The sequence below is a fragment of the Strix aluco genome, chromosome 6 (genome assembly GCF_031877795.1).
Source record: "Strix aluco isolate bStrAlu1 chromosome 6, bStrAlu1.hap1, whole genome shotgun sequence".
Lineage (NCBI taxonomy): Eukaryota > Metazoa > Chordata > Aves > Strigiformes > Strigidae > Strix > Strix aluco.
This window is the reverse complement of record NC_133936.1, coordinates 11519046-11546557: the sequence shown is the minus strand read 5'-3', so window position 1 is coordinate 11546557 and position 27512 is coordinate 11519046. Positions and strand designations below refer to the sequence as shown.

At 47.2% G+C, this 27512-nt stretch overlaps 1 protein-coding gene across 2 annotated transcripts in view; it reads left to right on the top strand.

The window, feature by feature from the left end:
* The first annotated feature begins 2639 nt into the window (after positions 1-2639).
* The window catches only part of LOC141925110 (TGF-beta receptor type-2-like), a 32846-nt gene continuing 7973 nt past the window's right edge, over positions 2640-27512 (top strand). For both annotated transcript variants that reach the window (XM_074828678.1, XM_074828679.1), the window contains exons 1-3: positions 2640-2855; positions 21647-21797; positions 25689-25891. In XM_074828678.1, coding sequence (XP_074684779.1) covers positions 2804-2855; positions 21647-21797; positions 25689-25891 — 406 coding nt within the window. In that variant the 5' untranslated portion in view covers positions 2640-2803. The remainder of the gene's footprint in view (positions 2856-21646; positions 21798-25688; positions 25892-27512) is intronic.

Below are 27512 nucleotides of genomic sequence, written 5' to 3'. Positions count from 1 at the left end.
CACACCATAGTGTTAGGAAAGAAACAAGCTCCCAGCCCCACGTTCTTCCTGTGTTGCAGATGAGGCTTGCTTACAATAGCCTCTGCGCAGCAGACCAAAAATGAAGGTTATGGGAGGGTACATCTAGCTCTGTGAAAGCTTACATGCAGCAAGGGCTGAACAGACAGATTCCCTCTGAGCAGAAAGCAGCCTGCAGAGCCCAGCGGCCAGTTTATGAAAGCAAACCCTCACCCATGTCACCATGACACCATGTTTTTCCAAGCAGCAGGTCTAACACTGTCTAGAAATAAGTACAGCTGTTAGGAAGAGCAGGACAAACAGCTCCCTAAAAGCTTCCCCTTGCAGAGCTTCCCGTAGAAACCCAACGGCCTTGTAAAGATGCCATTGCATGGGACAGCTACTATTGTCTCATTTCAGTGAGCTCCAGCCCCGGCTCTCTTCCTGAGATTATTCTGCAGACAGGATGAAGCATTTTATAGGGTTCAGTTTGGCCCAGAAGTTGTTTGGGATTGCCTGGGCTTTTTGAAAACACAGGTCCCGCACCTCAGGGTCCCCGGCTGCAGGGATGTTGTGCAGGCTTCCTGCTGCCTTCCCAGGTTCTGCCGCTAAAAAAATAATATTCCTTGCTTCCCTTGCACTTCGAAATCATACAGCGTGTTTTGTCAATGTCCACCATTGTTTAAAGCCCCTCCGGGCTCCTGCTGGGGACATTATTTCTCTGTGTGTTTCATAGGCAGCGGGGGATTCTTCCTGATTTTAAAGAGGGCTCCCATGGATTGTGAATAATCTGCGACGTTCCTAACACAAGCCTTATCCAGCTGCCTTGTAACACACAGAAGGGCTCATGTCTGAGTGATCTGCGGGCATTTTGAAATGATCTGAATCAAAAAGAGGAGAGTTGGCAGGTCACCCAGAGAAACCACTGTGCACACAGCAGTTTCAATACACTTATTGGAAAATAATGTCTTTCTGAACGCTTGCTAAATATTTGCTCGTCATTAGCCCTCAAAGGCCATACCTCAGATGTTGTAACTCAGGCCAACCCATCTCTTCTTGGTTAATACTACATAGCATATAGTCCAGTTTGATGTAAAGAAAGCCAAGCGAGGGAGAGCAATGTGGCACCTTACCTAGGGCTCGAGCTGATGTCCTCCAGGGCTGTGAGTGAGAGGCAGCTCCCCTGGTCAGGCAGGCCTTTCTAGGCTCGTTCTTCCATCTCTGTGTACTCCAGGTGGTATCTTCCCTTAGGGCATCCACCTGGCTTTCTGTTCTGTTATCCCAGGGACGTACGGCCATTTCTCCATGGAGGACAGGCGAAGCTGGCTTGTGTCTGGGCACCCTGAAGCAAGTCAAGAGCATAGCAAGCAACCCTGCAGAGGCATGCTTGTATAGCCATGGCATAGGAGACACATTTTATGTTTATCAGCTGTGTCTGTACCTCATCTAACACCTCCCCTTTCTCCTTTTTAAATAAAGAAGAAGGGAAAGATACCATTATTTAACTCTTTAACAAAATAATTTACATAAATAATTTACAAAACAAGTGGGTGCAGTTTATCAGAAAGATTCATACAAAGAAAGGACCTTCAAGTCCAATGGAGCAGAATGCTCGATGGCAATGATCACACATATACACAAGCATATACAGATACACCATGTATTCACCACATACTGATTAATGAACTAAAAGATGAATTGTAAAATGGGTAAATAAAAAGCTGGAGTTTCACTGAATTAGAATGCTGCGTATGCAATAAAAATTAATTGATGTATTTATCAATAACTATAAAAAATTAGCCTCACCTTAGGGCAGGCATTCTGACTGGAAAAAGCCTTAGTAAGAACATCTCTTTCTCTACCACACTCAAGTACATTGGTCATTATTTTAACGCAATCTGAAGTATTGGGGTAGATCATAGGGCAAGAGTTTGAGGATTTTACTCCTCCTTTTGCCACTGATCAATTGCGTTAACAGCCAAGGCAAGTCAGATTTCTGCTACATTTCACAGTTTCCCTTTTGTAAGTGGGATAATATTTCTTACAAGTTTTTGTAAAGCAGTTTGAGATCTTGGGGAGAAGGCAGCTATTTAAATGCTCTATGTTATTATTTTAGGCCCTGATTCAGGAAAACATATATGTTTAAATCCTGCTGCTTTAATGGGTCAAAAGCACCTACTTTAGGCTAAGCTCATATTGATGTGGTCTTCCTGGAAAAGCTGCACTAAAACTTCTAATTACTCCTATTAAAAATATAGCCCGTTGAAGCTTACTTAAAAGATAGAGTTAATTTCTAAAAGGGGGGGGGGGGGGGGGGGAAAGTAGTGAATTAATGGCAGCTCAGCATATTGAAGCATTACCTTCCATGTTTTATTCAGATGAAAGAGGCATGCAGGACTACCCATGCCTTTTTGATTAGATGCATGCAGCAGACATTAGGTCCCCTTCAAAGATCCTTGGGCCGTATGGAGCCAGGAGCAGCTCTGCGTTGTCATCGGAAAAAAAAAAATCAAATTCTTTTTCTCGGAGCCAGGCTTCTTCCCCCAGCTCCCCCCTCCCATATTTGTATATATTTCAAGAGGAGAGTCAGGCTTAGTTTGTTCATAAACTGCAGTTCCTGGGCGGACCCCACACACAGCTGGGCTTTAGCGGCTGGATCCGCCTTCCCGGCAAGCCTAGCCGGGAGCCTCGCAAACTCGGGGCTCCGGGCTTGACAGCAGAAACACAGGAGACTGGCTTCACCGAGGGAAGATGAATTGGTCAACGCCGTGAAGCCGGGCTTCTGGTCGCTGGCGGGATCCAGAAAATGGGTTACTGGAGGAGACCGGGTCTGCTTTCATTACTGCTGCTCTCCTTCTGTGAGTAGAAAAATGTTTCTGGTTAGACACCGCTAAGCAACATACTCCGAGAGGTCGTTTATTTTTCCTTCCTCCAGCAAAATAGCTAATCTTTGATTTCTCCCTTGACAGCAATTAGCTGGAGGATTGGAAATAGCTGAGAATTTAGTAGAATACACTGCTACAACTGCATCAGCTGTGTATTTCTCTTACGGCAAAGGGCGAGCGATTGCCTTGGTGGAAAGTGCTGCGTGCTCGCTTGGAGCAGCTCGCAGATGTCAGTGTTTACAGTGCAAAAATATATATAGGTCAGCATTACTTGTTGGAAGTTTTTATTTTATTGAGGGAGATTAAAAGCAACTGAAGTGCACTGCTGAATGATCTGGCTTCGACAGTGTCCAGATGTGGTGAAGTTTGCGGCTTAGAACTTTTATCAGCCCCGGTTTATGCGCAGAATTAATCGAACTATTAAAGAAGGAAAGAAGTGGGGAGAGGGGGAGGAGAAGTGTCTTTGCAACAACATCTGGTTATTCAGCAAACCTTTCCAGCACTTACGTAAAGATTTCTTTGTAATAAGTGCCCTGTTTAGGTTTTGATAGCACTTCTTCAATACTGTGGATAAAACCCTCCCGCAGCACTTGAAAATATGCCCATCCATGGTTTAACTTCTCTTGTTTATGTCTTGATGGCTGTTTCATAACAGGGAATAGATTTGTATATAAGTGAGTGTTATATACACATCTCCTAAGTATGTGTGTGTGTCTTTCTGTATATACAGTGCCTATGTATGTGTATACACACATATATCTCTATATAGTCTATATTTATGTATTTGCACGGACAATGGCACTTTTTACAGTGAACTCTTTTACAAAAACAGACCCATTCCCCTCGCTATAGAAATTTCAATGCAACTAAAATTGCTTTTTGCTCAAAGCAATGAAGTAGGAGGATTATAATTCCAGTATTTTTGCATCCAAATGAAAGAACTGGGGGCAGGGATCTGTATCTGCATTCACTTTACATGGGTCCCCCTATCTACAGGAGCAGGGAATGAAAGAATATGATCGGTCGGTAATTTGGGTATAGGCAAATATAAGCCTTGGTGCAACTGTTGAAGCACAGAAGACCCAGATCAAGGGATTTAGGACATAAGGTCTGGTTGATTTTTTCAAAAAGTTGCGGAGGTATATAGTATTCATTATTGTAGATAATACCCTAAACTGTGGTTTGAAATGCAGGATGCTATAGCAATAACATCCTGCTAAATTAATCACATTCGGAGCAGAACTGAAGGAATTACTACAAGGTAATATTTAAAGCACAGTCTTGGGTTGGTTTTGGTAAGAAAGAAGACCACTAATTATCCTTCAGAAATACCTAATTTTGGAGTTATTTAACTTATGGTTTCCTTTTTCTGAAAGGCAAAGTTTTAATCTGAAAGAAGCCAAACCAAAACATATCATGATTACTAAGTTCATTTGAAAGGTTACGTGAGTGATATGATGACAAAATTTGCCTCTGTATGGGGAAAAAAAATAAGCCAAGGCTTGCTCTCTGTGGTTCAGCTCAACAGTGATATATTTTCTGGGGCTGCATCCACTTCCCTTGCATATAATGTTAAGATCGACCCTACAGTCATTCTGAGACAATAAAAGTACCCTGGGAGTCCACTTTGCTTTGACATTAAGAGAGAAGGGAACAGCAAGTTCCCCAAATTGACAGAAAATACACATTCAGCTGTTCTTCAAGCAACAAATCCCACCATTCATCCAGCCTCTCTTTAAAGAGTGACAGTGCTAGCCTGGTGACAGCAGCAAAGTCACTCCTCTTAGCACAGAGATTTAAGACTTGCCACAGAGAACATGGTCTGAATTGCATCTCAGGTATCCAGAATAACTCCAGCTGAGCATCTTTAGGGACTTTGCTGCTCTCTCTACAAGTTTACACTGGGGCAACAGAGACCTCAGTTTATGCTCCACACTGCCTGTCCCTATCCCTTTAATCACGAACATGGCTGGGTGGTCATCAGACAGCACATCTGACCGCTTTTGTCCAAACGCAATGGAAAACTGGATGATCTTTAAGGTCCCTTCCAACTCAAACCATTCTACGATTCTATGAAAAAAGGACTGTAGTCTGACAGACCGCTGAAATTTCAGCTACTGGATTTCCCTAATTCTCCCTGGCTGGCTATAGCAAGGCTTCAAAATATCTACCCTTAAACTTCTCCCCAGTGGCAGCGGCTGCTGGAGGGCAGCATTTTTACACAGCTTTCTCAGCAGAAGGTGCAGACAGGAGCTGTAGTTGCACCACTGCTAACAGAAACCCTCATGCAGAGGAATTGGGAATCCTTCCAGGGCAGAGAGCTGGCGCAGTTCTGGATTTACCTAGCCCAGGACAAAAAAATGCAAGGGTCATTCAGGATTAGAAAACCTGTCTTACAGTGGGGCAGGGGGCTGAAGACTTTCAATGTCTTTCGTTTGGTCAGGAGAGAGCTGGGAGGTGAGCTAGTCATCCTCTATAACCAGGTCCCGGAGAGATGTTTTCTGGCAGAGGGCTTCCTCTTCTATGGGACAGAGGAAAAACAAGATTTACACACTGGAAGCTGAAACCGGACACTTTTGTATTAGAGCATAACACAGTAAAGTTGTTCCAGCAGGTAATTACTCAGGCTCAGGATGTGGTGGATTTTTGTTGTTCAAAGCCTTCAAGACTGCAAGGCTATCTGCTCACTAGACTATAACCCATTCAGAAGTTACGGACTTCATATTGGGATTACTGCATTGTGCACATGGAAACACTCTGGCCTTAAAGTTAATAATTAGTTTTCCTGCCCTGTTTTGCATCGGAATCAGGAAAGTCTCCCTCATGCTGTGTCTGTCAGGAATAGGGCTCAGGTCAGACCACGCAAACATGGGGCTGAGCAAAATCTCGTCTCATGAAGAGGAGAGAACAGCACCACAACTCTCTGAGCTGTTGAGACAACTTCAAGAATGTGAGCTAAGTGTCACTGGTGTGACGACAGCTCTCAGGGCATGAAGAGCCCCAGGAGCCCGGCAGAGTGCCTTTGATCATCCAACCTCCAAAAGAGCACATGAAGCTCAAAATCTGCCAGGGCACATAGCACTTACCAAGGGAGAGCTGTATCCCATTGGATCTGCTGAAGCTCTAAAGAAAGAGAAAGAGGATTTGTGAAATGAGGGAAGGTTACAGGTCTGCTTCCCCATAACTTGGTCTCCCATTAAAATGCTGGCCCACTAAAATATCCTGGCTTTTTTTGCTGTGAGTCTCCTGAGCAAAGGAAGCCACAGTCCCTCAAGGCACTTTGGTGGCTCCACAGATAGATCAGTCGAGGGGGTATCACTTGGTAGACAGTGGCTCTCTGAAACCACATGCTCTTTCCTGCTTGCACAAACCAGCCCCTGTTCCCCCAGTGAGCCTCTTCGGCTAAATATATAGAGCGTATATAATTCATAAATCATGACAGGGAGCTCCGGGGCTGTCAGAAAAACATCTCTGGCTTTTGATCTGCTCAAGAAATCTCTGACCTATCCCAGGCTCCTCAGGCAGCTTGTTCAAGAAGTCGGCCTCTTATTTCTAAGGTCACCAGAGCTAAAACCAGGGGTCGTACTGCCACCAAGACGCCAGCCCACGCCTCGGGCAGCGGAGGTATTGGGATTGCACCCCAACACCAATGCACACACAATTCAGGAACACACAGTGAAACCTGAGCTGGTGAGAGGATGAGGGAAGGAAGAGGATGAAGGAAGAGTTGCCCTGCGTTTCACAGGCAAATACATCTATTTTCAGAAAGGGACTTTGCAGGAGCTGAGCTGGAGCAGCGGAGTGCACCTCTTTTCCCAGGCTACACAGCACATGGAGGTGGGTGCTGCCCACCCCAGGACACATGGCTGCAGAGTTGGTTATGACAATCCTTCTCAAGTACCAACATATTTTGCTTTGGTGTTGTTTTAAGACAGCCAAAACACCAAGGAATAAATTATCACCCTCAAAACAAATCAACAGGGGTGCAAGGGTGCCACATTGGCTGGGTGTAGGTAGCTGGGTTGGGGGCTGGTGCAGAATCCCACTGCCTGAAGGAGAAACTTGTGCATCCTACCATGAGGCTAAATAAGAACAGAGTTGCAAGAAATTCTCCACTTAGGAAATAAAAAGCGAAAGCACAAGAAAAACCCTGACAATGCAAAACTGGCATCCTCTGCAGTGCTGCAAGTGGCATGAGACTCAGCAAGGAAAGTGATGGATTATTTTTAATTCACATTTACACTTCTCCAAATCTGATACTACAGTTTCAGCCCCTGGTGTAAGTTAGACTAACTGAGGCTAAGGAAACTGGCAGTGTACAGCTATGTCAGATTCATGAAAGTGGGCATTTCCTCTCCCCTTGCATCTCCAGCTTTGCTGACTTGAAACAGGCTGGTCATCATTAAAGCTGCTCAAATCTGTATTTTATCGGGGGGCTTTGTGGAGGAAAGTCCTTTTTGAAATATAATTCCATGGAACTTGAAATTAAACACACTGTTTTCTAAAAAAAAAAGCTGGTTTTTACTGGGTTTTTAGTGGTGTTATCACTATTCAATGATGGTCACAAAGACATTTTTGTGTACTAGTAGTAAAAAAGTTCAGCCAGCTGCAATCATGATACTTGTTACTCCCATTAGAGATGGAGTCCTGAACAGATGTATCCCACATATTCACTGAATATGCAGAAAGCAAACATTGGCATTAAAAACAGGTGACTGGGGGCTTTTATTCTGAGAAAGTATTCAACTCTATTGCCTGTCCTCCACAGCTTTATGTTGTCCCATGTTTTGCTCTGTCGAGTTTATTTCCTCAGGACATTATTATCCTCTCCCCTTAGTGATAACTCTTTGCAATAACATTTGCTTTCAGCTGGGCTTCACAGTGTTGCAACTTGCCATAAACTAATGAACTCTCCCATAGATTGTCATGTTTTCAAGGAAGCGCAACATCTGATCTTTTTATTAAAAAAAAACCAGTCCCACCAAGGAGACAAAATCAGCAGCTCCCACACACTTTGCTCTTTTCACATCCAGTGTTTAGCGCTGTGTGCCAAGTGAAAGCCTCGCGCTGGAAGGGGCCTCCATGTAGAGGGGAGATAACACCACTGATGGCTGCCTGCCTTATCAAACCTGTGGATTACAGCTACATTATCTCCATGCTGGACCCCAACTGTGGGATAACATTTCCTTAGGGATCTTCAGGGGGAAATGAAGGGGTAGCTGAAAGCTGTCTTGGCCCTGCTCACATGCACATCCCTGAATTCAGAGACGACCGTTGTGATCCTGCCTCCGGAAAGGATCTGTAACATCCATCAGAGTCATATTTCTTGTTTGTCAGCTGGTTCATCTTTTTGTTACAGCCCATGTAGGGCTGAAACGCTCCTGCCAGCTGCTGGTAGCTGTTAAGCTTTTAGGAGAAGTGGGAGAGCCTCCTTATCATGCAAGCCCCTCTGCAGCCCATGCTCCCACCAGTTACGCCTCCCCAGGACTTACCCTTTCATGGAGCTGTTCCATTGCAGTGTTTTACTTCCCATTAATAAGCCAGGAACATGCCTGACAAACGATAGCTGATTTATACCACAGCAAATGTATCTCAGCATTGGGGCAATTAAGGCATCCATCTGTACACCGCAGCCTGCCAGTCTGCACTGGACGGAGGACTATTGCCCACATGGATTCTAGCAGCTCCAGGGATATACCTCAACCCAAGTGTTACCCTTGACTCAACAGGAATATTTACATCTGAATTCAGAATTAAATTATAAAAAAAAAAAAAAAAAAAAAAAAAAGACGTTTTCAACATTTCCAGGTGCAATTTGCAGCTATCAGCAGAAGCAAGCCGTAATGTGGAGCTGATGTGCATCTCCAGTGGTGGCAGCTGCTGGGTGTCACTTTGCAGAGTCCTGCACTCCAGTTTGACCCACGACTTGGCCATGACTCTCAAAGTGGTTGAAGCAGCATCGTACTGGACGTGCTCTGCCTGAGGCAAGACCTCTCACCTTGCCACACTGCGGCTGGAGGTGTTCCATTTAGCTCCACACCATTTACTCTCCGCCAGGTCTGAAACTCCAGCTCTCCTGGGTAAGCAGAGGTCCAAAGAAAGCCATCCCCAGCAACTTCCACCCCAGCTCCAGAGTCAGTGCTGATGAGGCCTGAAGGCATCTGAAGGAAACACCTGCCTGCCTTCACTCAGCCTGCAAAAAGCTGTTGTCCTCCCCTTGCAGCGTATGATGGCAAGTCCTTTGACCATACCTGGGAGCTGGAGAGTCCATGCCTCCAGGACCATCACACCCTAATACATGCCCTACATGCACAGCAGCGCTGATGAGTTTGTGCCAGCAACTGGAACCAGCGCAGGCATGGCAGTCAGCAACAGGGCTGGCATTCTGCCCTGGTCCAGGCTCCAGGCAGGGATGATCCCTGGAGAAATCGCCCGAGGTGACACTGACTGACATGACCCAATCACTGATAAGGCATCTTCTTACCCCAATATCTGAGCATCTGCTAGTCTTTTCAGTTCCCTCAACATCCCTCTTAAGATGTTCCCTCTTGGATTAACACACTTTTCTTATATCTTTCCTTCTGGGATGCCCAGAGTCATCTGCTGAAGTTCCTGGCCTGCTGGTTTTCACACTGCTAAGAGGTGTCTTTTCCTTAGATCACCAATGCAAAACTCTGAGATTTTGATACTGATCCCTTCTCACTTCAGCCATTCCAAACCAGAAGGCTTGGCTGTGTCCTGCATTGCCTTGGGGCACCATGCACCCCATCAGAAAGATGATACTGCCAGTGTGAATTCATACTGTGCCCGGCACTAGAAATCCAGAGAAGAATTTCTTCTCTTTTCCTGCAAAATCAGGAAAAACCCCCTTCCCAGGAATGGTTCTTGGGAGCGCCATGACTACAAGTGCTTCTGGGATCTTTACAATTAATACTGGTACAGATATTTCTTAAAAAAGATCCATTGCTGTTTTCAGGTAGATCATTTAATAAAATGCCACCCATGCAGAATGAATGTCCGTGTCCCCTGACAAGTGTTTGACAGAGCAGGTCGACAGTCAACACAGCTGGGACACGATGAGGAACATCTGTCTGATGTTGCTTGATAAAACTTCCTGCCTGGGAGACTCTAAACACCAGCATCCAGCATGGAAGAAACTGAATCAGCTGCTGTCTTGCTGCGTAAAGCATTTTTTCCACACTAGATCTATCCCAAAATTAGCCCCAACCAGTCCGTGATAGCAAACAAGACCCTTCTTCTTACAATGGGAAGTGACACACAGAGCCATAAGCAACGAGCAGTGGAATGAATCATCCTTCTTCAAATAGACCCAGGGTACAAGCATCCACAGAAATAAGACCAATGGATCCCCTGGGAGCTCAGTTCCTGCCATGTCTTTAATATGTCAAAAGCCATTCGGTGGTAGAGAATGGTCACAGATGTTCCCACCAGAGGCAGAGGCTCTTTGCTTGAGGGTGAGATCTCTTCAGCACACATTTACTCCGGTTTTGTATATGTGCCCTGTACTCACCTGTTTGTAAAATAGCGTCACAAGTGCCAAGCTTTTCTTTCCCCCTTACCAGGGCTATTACCTCTGCAACAGGCTGCTGCTCGGGAGGCAGCTCTTGGGCAGAAGTATTGTTCACCCATATTCAGACCGTGGCATGTTTCAGGAGGTGTCCTGGGGCAGGATGCTGAGTTGAAAAGGCAATGCGCTATTGCAAAATGATGAGATCTCAGAGCAGATAGCAAACAGAGAACATTCCCCTCTTTGTCCATTCCTCCATGCTGGAGAAGCAGCTTTGCCCCGTGCACCTTGTCCCCTCCAGCCACTGCAGCTCCCTGCTGCCCAGGGGCTGGGACCTGCAGGAACCCTCTCCTTCTCCTGCAGGAGGGATCTTTCAAGAGGCATCACACAGACAAACAAGCTCCTATTACTTTCATGTGCAGAGAAAAAGCACTTCAGGTCCTGTCAACAGGACACTTGGTTCCATTCCTGCAAAAATTCCTTTCTAAAAACCTGCTCCCTTTGCCCTCCTGCCATAGCTCTCTTCTGCTTTAGAAAAATGGAAAATATTCAAGTTGAATTCAACCCTACTGGGCAGTGCTTTTTGGTAGGTTAAAACACAAGCTCCTTAAAAGATATTTTTTTAAGAGATTAAGAAAGAAATTAAAGAGAGCAACACACCATCTATTTACTCACTAAATGTGGGACGCTTTAGGAGAAGCGAGAAAGTTTTTAGGCGTCTGTAATCCAGGCTAAGCCTCAAATTCAATTTCCCTCTGACAGCACAAATTACTTAATTACTGTTAGATCCGGCCTAAATGAGGGCAAAACTCAACTCTACGTAATAATTTTAACAGACATAAAGAACAGGCAGTGCTGGAACAACTTGATGACAGCACATTGACGGAGAATTAACAGAACATCTCTGCCCCGGCAGCTCATCGCACAGTCCCTTGCAAGCCCCGCTTCTCCTTGGGAATCCAAATAATACAAATGCAAAGAAACACAAACTAGTCAATCATAAAAAGTCCACCCGAGATATGAAGAGCAGCTCCAGTCTAACATCTCTTTGTGGGCTCATCAAAGTCCTAGCAGATGGTAAATCGAATGTGTGCCAGGAATTTCAAACACTCCTCAGGAAGTTCATCTAAATCATCAGTAAACCATTTGCACTTAAAACAGAGCGAACCCTGTTGCCCAAATGTGACCCAGATAATGTTTCTGACATGTTTACCTATTTGGATGATATCTTTAAATTTCAATTCCATCTATTCACGGAGATCCAGGATTCCTGCAGAGCCTGAAAAATATACACAAAACTGAATTCCAGAGTATAATATGATGATAATAGTAAAAAAAAAAAAAAATCCTGCTGTGCAGTAGTTTTACTTGAATTGCAGTAGTTAAGACAGAGCAACATCTGCAACTGACTTGCAGCTCACTTGCTTTTGCTGTTAGGTTCATTACTGCTGCTTTCTCTGTGTAGAGAGGGGAGCTTATCTCTGCTGCATCTTCCTGAGAATGAGATATAGAAGCTGCAGTTAAATAGGATATAGGATAGACTGTTGGTAGCTCTGGAGAAACAAGAGCAACAAAAATTATGGCAACAGCACTGTGGAGTTGGTTGACCCTTACCTTCTGCCATTCGGCTCCCAGACCTGCAAGTGCTGTTAAATCCTCAGCAATTTCTGCAATGGCTTGTGACAAGATGAGCTCAAACCACCCCTGCGTGGCCAGGCAGTGACTCCTTCTCCCAAGTAGCGTGGGAGGTGGGAAGAAGGGACTCATTTTTAAGACCAGGATTTAGTCAAAACCGGATCACTGCAAAGCGCTCTTCAAAGGGCTGAAATGTCAGAGTCCTCTGGAAACATGGCATGTGAATCCCCAGTCACCAGAAAGCACCTTCCATGGGGGATGTGCTAGTTTAGCCCTCTGCAAACCCCACCAGCAGCCTACACACACCACGCCATGGTGTAAACTAATGCATTGCTCTACCCTGCAAAGCCCCAGATAAGCAGAGGTGCTGGCAGAGCTGCCAAAATTGCTTATGAACATTGTACTCAGCAGTTTCCCCCTTCCTCAGACCTTGAATAAATTGCTCTGCTTTCCATCCAGTGAAGAGAAACGGCATGTTCCTCTCACATGCCATCCGAGCTGGTGGGACTTGATGTGGTGGTGGGGCTGTGGTGTGACGTTGGTGGAGGTAACAGGGTGTATATATGGTTTTTCCTTGGGCTGACCCGCAGCTGTGGGGATTTTTCCCCTTCAGACCCCAAACTTGTTGTTCAGGCTGTGCTGCCACCTTGGCTTGCTCTCTCACTTTTCTAATGCCACACATGGGTGGGAAGGAGAGCAAAAGATATGAAAGAGAAAGGAATAGGGGCAATAGGCACAATGAAAGGGACTTGTTGCCAGCTGAGATCTTGTATTGCAGCTTCAGACACGGGACGGCCGTAAGCCTTGGTTTGCGTCATAGCTCCTCGCATTTGATTTTCATAGCCCAGTATTTAACCAGCAGCTGCCAAATGCCTAATGGGATAAGTACAGTTATTATCAGGCAAACTCACAGCTGCTTTTGTCTGCCAGGGCAGTTTTTGCCTGGCGTGATAACGGCTCCGGAGGTACCAGCCGTAATTACACAGCAACCCACAACAGCCAGCACACACTTGGCACTTAGGGATTAAAAAACCCCTGTGTTAAGCTGCTGTCCTGTGCAACTTGAGGGACTCCTGCACTAACCTTCAACCCTCCCTCAGGCCACCTTTTCAATGAAGGATGCTGGGCATCGCTGTTCATCTCCCGAAGGCATAAACAAGCCTCCAGAACAGCAGACAAACCCCTAACTTGTAGGCTCCCTCCTGGTTTTAAGACAACTTTGCTCATCTGGCGAGTCAGCACAACTCTAGGTGCAGTGGTGACACCCACATGGAGCTGTGAATTTGCCCACCAGCATCACCTTCAGGGCTGTCCTGTCCTCCCCCTTCATGACTTGTCATCTGTCCCTGCAATCACAGATTTGGTGCCACATTTATGTTCAAATTGCAGCCTGGCAAGTGGCAAATGCTGTTACGTGATCCATCAGCCCAGCCAGGCCTAATTCAGCAATTCAGATTAACTTGGATTTAGGTACTTGCCCGGGTGAAGCAGGTGCTTGGGGGCTCACTGAAAAATAATGCAAATAACATGCAAACAGGAGTCCCCCAGCCAACAGCTTTACTGATATTCCAGTGAAGTTAAAGTGCATCAGCAGAATGGATTCAGAAATACAACATTTTCAGACATTGCTGAATGTTTCAAAAAGCAGCAGAAATCCACAAAGATGCTTAAAAATAATTAAGTAAAATAAACTTTATCTTAATAAATTAATGCAGGGAGTAAACAGAGAGGATTTGCTTGTAACGCCCTGTCATGTCCAACATGTAATTTTTCCATAATTCTTTTCTAATGGGTTGCATGAGGACTTGGATGCAAAGTAGCCGCATGGATATGGGGAAGATCCTCCAGGAATTGCTTTGCATGTGGAAATGGATTTCAGTTCAGCCACTTCAGAACATTTTTTTTGTTTACTTTCCACTGACATGAAATCAACCGCGATTGCGTCGCATGCGGGATTGGTTAGCCAGTTACATAATGCTTAATAAATCCAAGAGAAATAATATAAAACACATCACCCATTCTGGGAAGAGTAACAGTATCTCAGCTGGTGTCACTAACCCACCCGGGCCAGGCATCGGCAAAGCATCTGAACCGATGCCGGGGGGATGCAGGGTTGTGCTGCTGCATGATAGACATGATTAGGAAAAATGCTTGTGGCATGTTTAGAAGCCTTGAAAACAGACAGATTGCCTGGGCAGACCATGTGTAATGGTAAGGGTATATTGAAAAGCAGAGATCACACTCCTGCAGGGAGGGCAGCTCACCCCATCCCACAAGGCAAGGCAGGCACGTGCTTGCGCACCCAGCTCCAGCTGTATCTGCTGCTCGTGCAAGGTATTACTTCGCCCTATTAATTTTCCCCTGAGTACTTCATAAAATCATAACAGCCCTGTAAACAGAAAGAGCAAGATTTGGTGATTAAATTATTTACCACGGATTATTTCCGCAGTGGCGGTGTGGAGGAGAGAGGACATTTCACTGAGATGTCAGCACTGGTGGTCCCTGGGGAGCGAGAAGGAAGGGAGATGACCCAGGACAGGGCTGTCAGGCTAAACGCAAAACAGTGGTGCTGACTTGCATCCAGAAAAATGGGGTGTGCAGGAAGCCCGCAGGTACCTCCAGCTCTGCAGTGCCAGTACCTCAGCTCTCTCAAAAAAGCTGTTCAGCCCATGGGTTCATTGCCCCAAGCATACTCCACTGCTTTGCACGGACCAGCTCTTCTCCTCCTTTCTGCATTTCCCTGCCTGCTCTGCTCCCCCGCTTTGCTTCTAGTCCCAGGGGAGACCTGCTGCCACCTTCACCCACGCTGTGGTTAAATATCAACAGAGGAAAAGCTAGGGACGAAGGGGTTAATTACTACAGGCTCAGCACAAGCCAAGTCTGTAAGTGACTCCCTATTGCTATTTCGAAAAGAGGCTGCCTGGAAAGGGAAAGGAAAAAAAAAAAAAAAAAGAGAGGTTTACTTTACAACCATCATTATTTCATCTGTAGAGTTTATACAATGGAAAATAAAAGCCAGGGTAAGCGAAGTCAAATCATTTCTGTTTCATTAATGGTATGGAAATCGTTTTGTTTTTATAGGGGAAAAACAAATGTGAACTTGATGTGTGTGTGCGCGCGCGCATGCAACTCCCTTCATTGCAAAGGGCAGAGCAGTGAAATCCAGAAATAAAAAATGACTCAGAGGCCGTAGGATCTATGAGTCAGTTGAGCTGTTGTTGTTTTTAAACACATGCGAGAGCACAATATGGCAGATAACAGCCCTCCAGTCGCAGGCGTCCCTGCCAGCCCAGCCATCCCGAGGCAGCACACCTGCTCCCTGCCAGCCCGGCACCGGCACCCAAACAGGGCCCAGAGGGATGGAGCATGGGTTTTCCCAGGAGAAGCAGCTTTGGGGGACAGAAAGTGAAAACTGGGACAGGAAACGAGATCTCCTGGAGGGGAAGCATATTGCTGTGGGTAGAGGAGAAGGGTCCCTGGTGCTGCCCAATTTCAGTGCCTTGGGCATAAGCAAGATGGGCTGTCACGACGGATGGAGGAGTCAAGCAGCTCTGAGGGCAGATGGAGGACTGTGGGGTCAGGTGCGCTCCCCCTGTCCCCACCCACAGGCACAGACATCAAATGACTGAACTCCAAGAGAAACCACTCCGGCCAAATCCTCACCACCAAGTGCCAGGCAGCACCTTGCTGGCCCCCAGCACTCCAGTCTGCCTGGACAGTGTCAGCTTTTTTGGGGTGCAACCCTGGGGTACGACTGTATGAAATGTCCCGATGCCCCAAAAGCAGAGTCACTGCCCTGACGCATAGACAATTTGCAAAAGGTACCCAAGAAATACCAGAGATTACCAAAGCAGAAAGACGGACAATATTCAACAGAGCTTGTCTCTCTCCCCGGGGTGAAGTTAGAGCATGATGTAATTTAAGCATCTGAAAGAGATTGGAGAAGTCTGCTGGTATGATCCATACCCAATTTACTTTGTAATGGGACTAAGCAGTATTTGCTAAACACTTAATTTAAAGGGATATTTTCACAAAGGAAAAATAAGTGGTGGAATAAGTCAGTTACCAGCCTGTTTGAAGAAGTTCCAAGCAAACCAGAAATGTATATTGCATGTCTTTCTGGCACTGGGAAGGACTGATGTCTAACGCAATCAAAATCAGTCCTTTTTTATTCACCAGGAAACATTACTGGCTCATTTCTTGCTCCATACTGTACTCTGCCAAGTACAGTATTTATTATGCAGGACGAAGTGGGACCACATACCTGAGGGCAGAGCCTGGTCCTCTGAACCAAATGCAGCCTGAGCGCTGCCGAGTTTCCTGGGGGAGCCAGGGGCTTGTGCCTTGCAGGGGCGAAAAATGGGATAACAATTTTTTTCAGCTCCATTTGGTCTGCTTTACCTCTCCTATGAAGATAAAGATACAGTGTTTGTAAAACACATGGATGGAGAAGAATGGTCTGATACTAAAAACCTCTTTGGTTCAGCAGCTGAAAGTAGCACCAAATCCCACCACTGGAGAACAGAACTGTGCTAGAGGAAACCGAGCTGCATCCAAAATAAAAGTACAACACCTTGAGGTCTAGTTCTGGGGAGATCCTGCAGCACTGCAGGATGCCACAGCAAGACTAGGCGCTTTCTGACAGATTGGACCTAGCTCAAGCTAGGGATCTCTGTTACGCAGGTCATGATGGACAATTGCAGTGGGGACTTCTGACCCTGCATAGGATCTCCTGGAAATCAGGGACATAGGAATTACCCTGATGTAGCCTATCTGTGGCACTAGTGGTTGCTTCATGGAGGAGGCAGCTCAGGAGTAACCTGCCAGTGGAGAACACCAAGGTCCTAGTGTTCTCACATGGGTCAGTGAGAGAGCAGAGCCCATCAGCCCTGCTATTGTTTTAATCTTAAAAACAAGTACTGTATATAATAGGGAAGGAATTTGTTTGTTCTCATAATAATTTTATGAGAGGCTGTTATTGTGTAGTCATGTCATTAGCCATGGATGAAAGCCCAAGGCAAAGCCTAATCCTAAACTCCGCAGCAGACAAAGGATTTGCTGCTGAGCCTAGACTCACCCAGGTGGGAAAGTGTGGCTCAGCACAGGTCGTGTTTCCATCAGGGCACCTACCTGGGGGTTTCCAGGAGCAACATGGCTGTGGGGTTGAGAAAAAGGTGCTCCCCAGTCCTGTGTTTAAGTGTGCTGCTGATTAGAGAAAGCCACAGAGCATGGCAGCTAATCTCCCAGGCCTTAGTCTCCCCAAGTGCAAAACCTGGGGATTACAGGTTGACTGACCTGTATGGAAAAGATGAGCAGAGCTGCCGCAGTAACAGTGAGCTGGGAAGCCCTCTGCAACTGCTGAGTTAGCATCAGCCCCATCCTGGGGTGCTTAGAGATACACAGAAAAGAGGGGGTAGTCCTCACTGTAGAGCATTTCTGACCTAAAACCAGTCAATTTTTCTTTGTCCTTGAAAAATAAAAGCAATTTAAGGGCAATTTGCTACTGAAAGATGAAGTATAATCTGAAGGTCTTATAACGGAGGTCCTACTGTGGCAAAGGCCTTGGTCCCCTCCCACCTCAGGAGCGGCAGAGTTGGGGGGGGTGGGTTGCAAGTGCCTTAACATCTCACACCAAGCACCTTTCCTTAAACCGACCTGGTGTTTAGCTGTCACAAAACAGCATGCCAGAGAGAATATTTGAGAAAACTGCTCATTCTGCCTCGCAGTGAAAATGCACTACCTGCATATTCCATCGCTTTGGCTACAAAGCGCCTTCTCCTTCCCTGTAACGAATGCACCCTGCCTCCACCTCCATGCACCCCAGGCTTGCTCCTTAGTGATTCACCCTCTCTGGGGACTGCAGCGTGCAGAAAGCTGGAGCCAAAGTTAGGTGGTGGACGACCTACCTGCTCTCTGGGGCCACGTTGGTAGAGACGAGCTAATGAGAGCCCAATTTATCCCACTGGGTTCTTACAGCTGCAGTCACCATTGGCAGCTGAGGACCTGGCAAGTGAGTAAAAAGCTCATCTAATGGGAGCTGACTGCTTCCGTGGCTGCAGTGATGGGACTGGTATGAAATTCTCTTGGAGAGCTGTTTTAGATGACTCTCTTATGGGGGAAGAGGATGGGTTAGTGACTATGGCAGAGGTGCTTCAATGGGCCTTGCAGGTAGCCAAGCAGAGAGTGTGGATGCCCTGTGGGCAATGAGAGGTTGGAGGGCTGCCCCAACACACATGAAAAAATATCCTGGTGTCCTTGGGTCGTGGTATCACCCCTGCTGCTCTTGTAGGAGGGACTCAGGCACTTTTGGTGTAGTTTTTTCCTTTATTTCTCTACTTGAAAATCATCTCATATTCTCTCACTAACCTCTCTGGGGTCCCAGTTATAGATACCAGAAGAGTCGATCCCGCTCTCATGCACAAGAGAACAAGCCTTCCTATTGATGGGAAGCCAAGCTCACTGTGAGCCCACCTATCGGTGACTTCAAACCATCTTTCCAACTGTCATTCCACGATAACTTTGACTAACTGTACTATTTATTGGCTCACATCACATCCTTATGGCTTCAATTTAGTTTTGGAAAACTCAACTCCCATTTAATTAGTTTATAGTTTGTTCCAAGTTTTGCTTATCCAGCTTTTTTTGTCTTTTTTTTTGAAGTTTGTATTTTGATGTTTAGCATTTGCCTTGGCAACATCTGGAACCCCTTTATGGAAGTGTATTGTTACTTTTACTGCTCGTGCAGCTTTATTAAATCATCTGAGTATTAATATTGAAAGTGTTCATCTGGGTCTAATCAGGGCCAAGATGAGTGATGTGGCAGTTAAATTGTACCTACGAGCTAATGGTTCAAGGACACAAAGTCCTGAAGAAACTGCAGTGGGGCTTTGTGCTCTTCTTTTTAGCTTCCTAGGAGAAGAAGGAGGGGGGGAAAAAAAGAGATATTCCTGCTCTGACCTTTCTTGCAGAGCAGATAACAGAATCACAGCCTGAGCTGGTTTAGAACAATTTGTCTCCAAAGAATTTTTTCCGGTTACTGCTATATTTCTGGATCACGTTTCCATATTTAACTCTTTCATCTGCCCTGACTTCTCTGCTCCACAGAGCAAACAACTGCCAAGTTACGATCCCCACCACATACAGCAGTACAAAACTGCCAGGGCTGACGTTTTGCTCTGAGACCTCAAGAAAACCCTCGATGTAAATAAGTAAATAACATACACAGTGGGTATATATACAGAAATAACAAACCTCACTGCTCTTCTGCATCAGGAATATCGACAACCTAGATTTGTCCATTTGCTTCTCCTCCACAGGGCCCCCAGATATCCCTGGGATGATGGTACTGAGCCCATGCTCGCATGCTGCGAGCACAGCAGGAGCCTGGGCACGGGTGGGTCGAGCTGAAAGGGTGAAAGAAGAAATATGGCAGCGACACCACCACAGCACAGCCCTGGGTGTGGTAGGGCTGGCTTTTGGGGGGGAGAAAGCAATTTACCTTCAATTCTCTGTTCCCACGTAGTAACACCAATTGAATTTGTACAGTGCGGTGACTGTTGCTGTTGATCGAGAGTCCCACGCAAATGCTGGTCTTAATTTCTGATCCACTTCCAAAGAGGAGTTTTGCCTGGGATCCTGCAAGTCCTGCCCCAGTACAGCAAGATGGGGAGGTGAGGGTGGGTCGCGCTGGCTGCAGATCCTTCAAATCCCAGCTGAAGTCACAATTTTGGTAGCTAACCCTCGGAGAGATGTGGGGTGTTGGGCCTGTTGAGGTCACCCACAAAATCCCCAGGTGCCTCGGCAGGGCCAGAGCAGCCCCATGGACAGGGGGATGCTGAGTGAGAGGTTGTGGGCAGCATCCTCACCCACTTTACTCCCAGCTCCCCCACCACCTTGCATGACACGATCCCTGCTGAGCCGCGTTTTAAGCCATGCATGGGTCATTTAAACCAAAATTTCCTCCTTCCAGCCTTCAGATGCAACAGGCTTTTCTTCTGCAGCCAGGTTTCCCCTCCGCCATTAACCCTGGCCCTACGTATGAGGCCATGGGAGCTTGTAAATGGTTTATTTCTGTGCAGGAGCCTTCCAGCAGCTCCTTTATGGCTGTTGCGTGGAGGGGGGTCTGGGCTGGCGAGGGAAGCAGAGCAGGCACACGAGATGCTGTCAGAGCAGACTGTGCGCCCCGGATTTGGGAAGCAGAGAAGTTAAAAATCCCTTTTTGTTGTTGGGACAGTGTATGCATGAAAAGGAAAGGGACCTTAGGCTCAGCCACTGGCCATGGGCAGGTCACAGACGTGACCACCAAGAATGCAGCAGGTCCTGCAGGTTGCCCACAGACCCAACGTGCCTGTGGGTGTTCTGCATCAGCAGGACCTTGCTTGCAGGGGCTGAAGCTTCGCAAGCCACAGTCAGGGATTTTGCAATTTGTTTCTTGTTCAAACTAATGGCTGGTGATGGAAAACTCTTGTGATGGCTGTTGCAGCAGAGTGAGCCATGACTGCCCTTTTCATAGGGGCTGGGAGCACCCAGTGCTGCCGGGCAGCTCGGGGAAGCGGCAGCTGGAGAAGCATGGACAACCCAAACCATTGAAAAATTATCTGCTGTAGTTCATGCTCCTACCTGAATGCTCTGAAGTGTATTTATTTAAGTAAAAATTTATACATTTATATTTCTACCTAAGCCACTTAGTGGCTTCTTTTTAAAAAAATCGAAAAGACATTTAGCAGCCTTAAAACAGGAAGTTTAAATTTAGCTGGGATTTATCCCTTAACCGAGCATAGTTCATTCACCCTTTGTATAAAAATAGAGATAATTTTATGTCCATGAGACACACGCAGAGGAGCTCCACACGGGCAGCAGTTATTCCTGCCACTGTGGCCAGACCCAGTGCTTTAGGGGCAGGAGAGCATCTCATGCCAGGCCAGGGCAGAGCAGGCAACGGAGCCCCAGAGGGAGCCGCCCCATTACCCCAGATCTTGGGAAGTCTCAACCCATTGTTTATTGCCAGAAACACAGATGCTCAGGGAGCAGGTGACAAACATACTTCCCATCTTGGGCTCACTGAACAGGCAGAGGGAGGATGAGGAGGCAGCGAGAGAGGAGGGAGCTGCCCGAGCCTGGCCATGCATCCATCCCCGGCACATCTTTCCCCCCAGGGAGGGGAATAAGCAAAGTCTTCAGGCACACAGAGGCCCAGAGATGTCCCTTTACGGACACTGCATGACCTCAGGATGAGGGGAGACACCGATCTGAGCCTAGGTTGTAGAGGAAGAAAAAAACTTCCCCTTGATGATAAACAGTACAGGAAACACAGAGGGAAAATGCAGTTCTTGCAGCTTCCCAGGCTCTGCAAAACTCTCATCCAGAGGGACCTGCCTCTGCACCACCAGCATCCCTTCATCTCCTCTAGGCTTTGGCATAATCTAAAGCAAATTTGACCAAGCAATGGAGCAAAATGAAAGCTATAAACAAATGCATGGTGAAACAGGGTCAGTTTGGGCTCCTTCTCCACTGGTTGTGTGAGACAATGAAAACGGTTATTTTTCCCCACTCCTGGCAAGCACGGCCATGCTCACCCTCCACCACCTCTCTGCCCCTGCAGCCTGCAGTGCCGGCGCTCGCCGCAGCCTGAAGACCAACCTGTGCAAGTGGTGTGACTCCACGCCGCCAGCCTGCGAGGAGAAGGTGTGCTACAGCAACTGCAACCTCAACTCCTACTGCGAGGACCCCTACGAGATCTGCGTGGCCATATGGTGAGCGGCAATTCCCTCATCGAGGGGGGACACGGGGGAAAAAGGGGTTTGCAGGGTGGCAACTCATGAGAACACATATGTATGTACCCCTGCACTTCAATTATTGCCCATTAAAAAATCCAGGACTTTCTCTTCCTCTCCCTTTGACTCCATTACAATTAAAACTACAATTTGCAGTAAAACATTATTTGGTCTGCCCTATAATTAGTACCAGTTTATTTTCTAAATAAATTAGGCATTTAAGTGCCCAACACAAAGTGTGGCAAGCTTGCTGCGGGACCTCTAAACCCCCATAAACCCCTGAATTTAGCTTTACAAGTGGAACCCGAGGGCAAAACCAGCAGCCCTGACACCCAAACGCATGATGTCTCCCTGCATCAGGCTGGTGAAATCCCAGTTCACATGCAGGGGTGCAGCCGAGGTCTGTCCCCATCCAGCACAGGGACATCCGAGCTGGTACCAAATCGGGGTTTAACCCACCTCCTTCCCTTTCCCTGGGAAAAGCCCTTTTCTGCTTCTGCGAGAGATGCCTGGAAGGGAAACGCAATCTTGCATTTCAGGCCAAGCATATGCCACAGTGTTTGGCCCGGAAGAGTGCCTCCCCCAGCTTTTTGGTCCCCATGAGCAAAACTAAAAAAATATCCATTTTGGGTCTGTCCAGAGTGATTTTTCTCCTCTTTCCCTTTTAATTTGGCTGCCAAAGTGAAAGCCAGCCAAGCACTTATCACTAGGCTTTATCTCAACCTGCTAATTAGCGTGAATGCTGTACTCCCCGCTTTCAGTAGGAGTTTGCCTCAACATAATTGTTGCATTATGGACTTAAAAAAAAAAAAAACCAAACCCAACACAAAACCAGCAAGAAACACAAACAAACAAAATGCACCCCCTGCCCCAAATTCCCCTGCATGCACATGGAGAAGTCACCTTACATCCTGGGTAGGCAATCCAGTACCTTGCAGGGTTTTCCCATTGACAACCTACATGCACAGGAAGAAGCAAGACCCCTGCAGCATAAATCCCCTGCCAGGAAAGCAATCCCATGGCATGAGATGGGGCTGCACCCTGCGCCGTGTATCAGATGGGGTGACTGTGGGGTCACAAATAACCCGCTGTCCCTGCAGCCTCATCCCAGCATCTCCCACTCCATCCTAAAACCCATCCCGAGATTAAGATCCCTGCAGACAGGGCTCACATCCAAGCCAGCCTCACTGCCAGTTGCTCACTTGCAGGGGCATATTTGGATCATCTGAACTTGTCCTGCGTGGGTATCACAATCACAGCAGCAGCCTTGGCCCCATGCTCATGAGCAACATGCTCACGTCCTCCAGCATGCCCAACCTGGACAGCCCACAGAGGAGGGATTGTGCTCCTAAGACTCTTCATCTGAAATCTCCTCTGACAAATTACCTGAGAACCCCAAGAAAATGTGGGGAACACTGAAACCAGGGGACTTCACTAGGAAGAGGATGACAAATTTGGGTTCTTCTCTCTGCTTTTATATCTGACTTCCCAGCTGACCTTGAAGGCATTGTCAAACCTCTCCATACCCTCACTCTCCCACTTTGCACTGCTAGGTCAAGAAGCAGAGGCTGTCCCTGGAAAAGTAATTAATGGTTGTAATTTCCTTCGCACACCCCCAGGAGTAGCTGCAACACTCACCAGCCACTTGTAGCCCGTGCAGGGCTGGTCATTCCCCATCACTCATCCTTGCCCCGGGGCTGCTGTGCAAATCTGCCCAGTGCTGGGTTATCCTGCCTCCTCTGGGGAAGGCTCCGGAAACAAGGGTCAAACCCAGGCACTCTACTCTTAGTTCTTAATTAAGTCTTAATTACCCACTGGCTCTACAAGGCAGGAGCTGATGCTCCCCGTAGGAGAAGAGCCACATCCCAGGTTGCCTTTCCCTGGTGGTGCCAACAGGGCAGGAGCCATCCGGCCCTGAGCTGCCTGGCATGTCTCATGTGCCATGCCAGAAGCCCGCGTTAGCTCCACTCCAGCTTTCTGAGGGCAAGAGGCTCCATCGCGACATCAACAGCTGCCTCCAAATCCCAGCTCCAATCTCCAGCTCCTTTCAGCTGCCACCATCTGCCCCAAAAAGGGACATAACCCAGTTCATGCTTGGCCATTCCTAAATCCACCTGGACACTCTAGCTTCTGCAGTTCTCCACCATTTGCTCCCCAAACCTCTTCCCTCACCCAGCTTGGTAAACAGCAGGTGGAGATGAAGCCATGGGTCCAACAAGAATGACTCCACCACTCACCAAAAGAAGGGAGCTCCCACATCAGTATGCAGCTGTGCCAGACCCTCTAGCCAAGCCCTCTCGTGTTGAGGCAATGCTGCCCGAATCCATCTGGGAGAGCTGGAGTTTTCCAGCAAAACAAGCACCCTGTGCTTGAAAAGTCAAGCCAAACCCATCCTTTTGCTCTATGTATGACACTTTTCCATAGCTTTAACGGGAACCCAGTCTAGGTGCTGCTGAGCAAAAATGTGGCATGCAAGAAGAACCTAACCTAACTGTTGAGCACTGGTGGTTAAAAAACTCTAAGGACATCAGCACTATGGAGCTAGACCTGATACTACGAGCCACATTTCAGTGAGTAACTGGAGTTTTGTGAATGAGACATTTTTGTACTGGGCCTTGAAATATTTCACCTGTTCTCACTGTGTTTTCTGAATGCTTGTGCACAGTTAAATGCAACACAGGCCCTGGGATATTTTGCATCATCACTCCAGAAAAGGAAAAGTCTCTTGGGAAGTCTTCACCCTCCCAGCTCCCATCTCTCAGCCAGTGGGAGGGACGTCTCAGGCTCCCCTGGCTGATGATATGACCATCTCTGGCATGGGGTGTTACACGGAGTTGAAGAAATATGCAGTGATTAAAAATAAGGAAAAAAAAATACCAGGTCTGTGCTTTCTTTTTGAAACAAAGAACAAATTCCCTAGAAATGCCAAGAAATTATGCTTTTACCCCCCTCTTAATTATTTAAATGGAAATACAGAGGAGCTAGGGCTTCTTTGCCATCACATCCCTGGCTGTGCTGAGCCCCAGCGCTCCTCTGCCCCAGACCCGGTGAAGACCAGGACATCACCAGATGACACGGCAGGTTTCATTTGTAGTTACTCAGTGTCTGAAGCTGTGGTATAAACGCAGACACAGCCCCATGGTCAGGGAGTCGTATCGCCTTCACGTTATAATTTGGCAGCTCCAAAGGTCAAGTCGTTTCTAGAAATAGCCCCAACCAGCGACTGAAGGGCTCTACTGCCGCCGGCTGCTGGAGGCAGGAGCAAATGGTCCTGCAAGGACAGGGTATGACAACCAGCAATTAGTCCAGAGAGAGCCCAGGGGATGAGATGGTGCTTATGGGCTCCACCTGCACTCACAGGTTGAGAGGAGCCAGAGGGAAACGTGAGCCAAGCTGTCTCTGGCGAGCAGGTGTTTTGGCCCCCCACATCCCCTGTCTCTACCCTGCACAGAAGAAATTTGGGCAGCAGAGACCCCAGCCCCTGCTGGCCTAGCAGCTGGTGTTATTAAATGAGGAATTTTGCCCCAAATCCCACACAGGGTACTCAGCCTTAGGGTTGGCACTACCTGATCCCAAGCACGATTATGAATTGGTGAATTATCTCCTGGAAACAACCGGAGTCTCTGGCTCACATCCTACTATTGGCATGTGCTAAACATTCCTCTCTTCACCATTTGGAAGAGACAAAGGGCTTTAACAAAGCCCATCCAAAGCACACATAATTAGAATTATACCAGAGCCGCTACAAAAAAGTTATTCCCTACATGGCTTAAAACGAATGATCTTAAAACCAGGTTTAAGATGACACACCGATGACACAAAGGCTGAGCTGCTAGACTAATGCTTTGTCGGTTCATTTGTCACATGCAGGAGACAGGACAACGAGAGCATCAGGATCAGCACGCTCTGCCACAACCCCCACCGCCCCATCGAAAACCTCATGGTCCCCAACTACAACACCTCGCGCTGCATCATGACCCATCAGCCCAGTGAGGACGGGATCATCTACATCTGCGGCTGCGTGGACGAGCAGGAATGCAACGATAAACTTATCTTTGAAAACCACACCAATGGTGAGTACTTTTTGTTAATGTTATTTATAGGGGGAGAATCACCCAACGGTAACAACAAATAACTTGTATTTCCAATAGATAGGAGAGCAATGCCAGAAGGAGCTCTTTCAGCATTTTCTTTGACCTCCCTATGTAAAAGCGAGTTAAATTTGTACCCCATTACTGAGCCCAGTATCTTGTCTGTGGTTAAACCATCCCTCCCAGCAATACCTCCAGTCTCAGTCTGAAAACATCAGGCAATGGAAAATCCACCGTATCTTTCGGTAGGCTGTACCCTTCAGCGCAGGGCGAATCAACCAGGGAACCCAAAAGCTGATGTAACCCAGCGTGAGTCAATGCTCTGAAAGCTTTAAATAAATCGCGTTGGAGCAAATCCTGCCCTGGCACACCCACGGGAACCGCTGGCACCCGCCATGGCTGCAACCCAAAAAGGTGGTGGTGCTGGGGCGCGGGACTCGGCATGCAGCCATACCTCCCCTGCCGCTCTCCTGGAGATTCCTGCAGCGACATTTTTCTCAGGCAGGGATGGCCAGAGCCACCCCAGTGCTGTACACATACGTGAGCACAGCTCGGTGTGCCTGTAGACACTTCCCAGATGGCTGGAGATCCAACAGGAGCTGCAAACCCACAGGAGGGAAAACTAAGCGGCAGCTCATTTCTGTACCTCAGAAGGGTCCTATACTTTGGAAACACTTCCAGCTAGATCCTGAGCCTTTGGGGGCTTGTCCAAACCTCCCTAACTCCAGAGGGACTAGGTTTATCCAAGTGGCCATCAAGAATCTAACCCATAACAAAAACAAAGTGAAACCCCTCCAATTTTCCATAATTACAGCACGAGATGCTGAAAATGAGCCTAAGCATAACCTGTAAGTCAACAGCACAGCTTCTCCTGCAATGCGAGGGAAAAAAAAAAAAATCACATAAAATGCAAATTCTCAGAACAAACAAGCCGCTTCTAATGAAGGCAAATGATGCTAAATTTGGCAGTTCTTTGCTGCTTCCTGAGCCAAACATAACAGGTACACACACTTCTAGGGAGAGATAGTCAAATCCCAAAGCCGATGCTGGGGTATGTAATTTCACATAAAAATGACAACTGGCTCATTGGAAATGCCGCCCCCACCAAAGGCTTCCACAAACAGCCTCCTCCTGCCAGCCAGCACGTAAAGTGCTGAAACTCAAGAGTGAGAGCAGTGCAGGCCTTAAACAATTATTTCCTCTTTAATTTGGTTTGTAGGGCCAGCTTGGCAAGACCCAGACTCAGAGACCCCATTGTTTATATCCTTTTCTTCTGCTTTAAGGGATTACTTGCATTTTAAATATTAACTTACGGTCATCTTCAATGGTATAGACAACCGCTGAGCAGAGAAATATCGAATACAGACGACCACTTCTCTGGTGGTTGAAGCAGGCAGATTTTTTCCCATTTCTTTGAGGTCTGGGCTGCTTTCAGGTCCGGGCTGCTGGATGGCACTGCCCCAGCACCAGGACTGCAGGAGACACTATCAGAGCTGAGACACCACCCTAATGAACACGCTGAGGCATCATTTCCTAAAGCCATGCAAGCAGCAGCCCAGTGGGCATCTTGGGAAGGTGCTGGGTAGCATTGAGCATGCAGAGG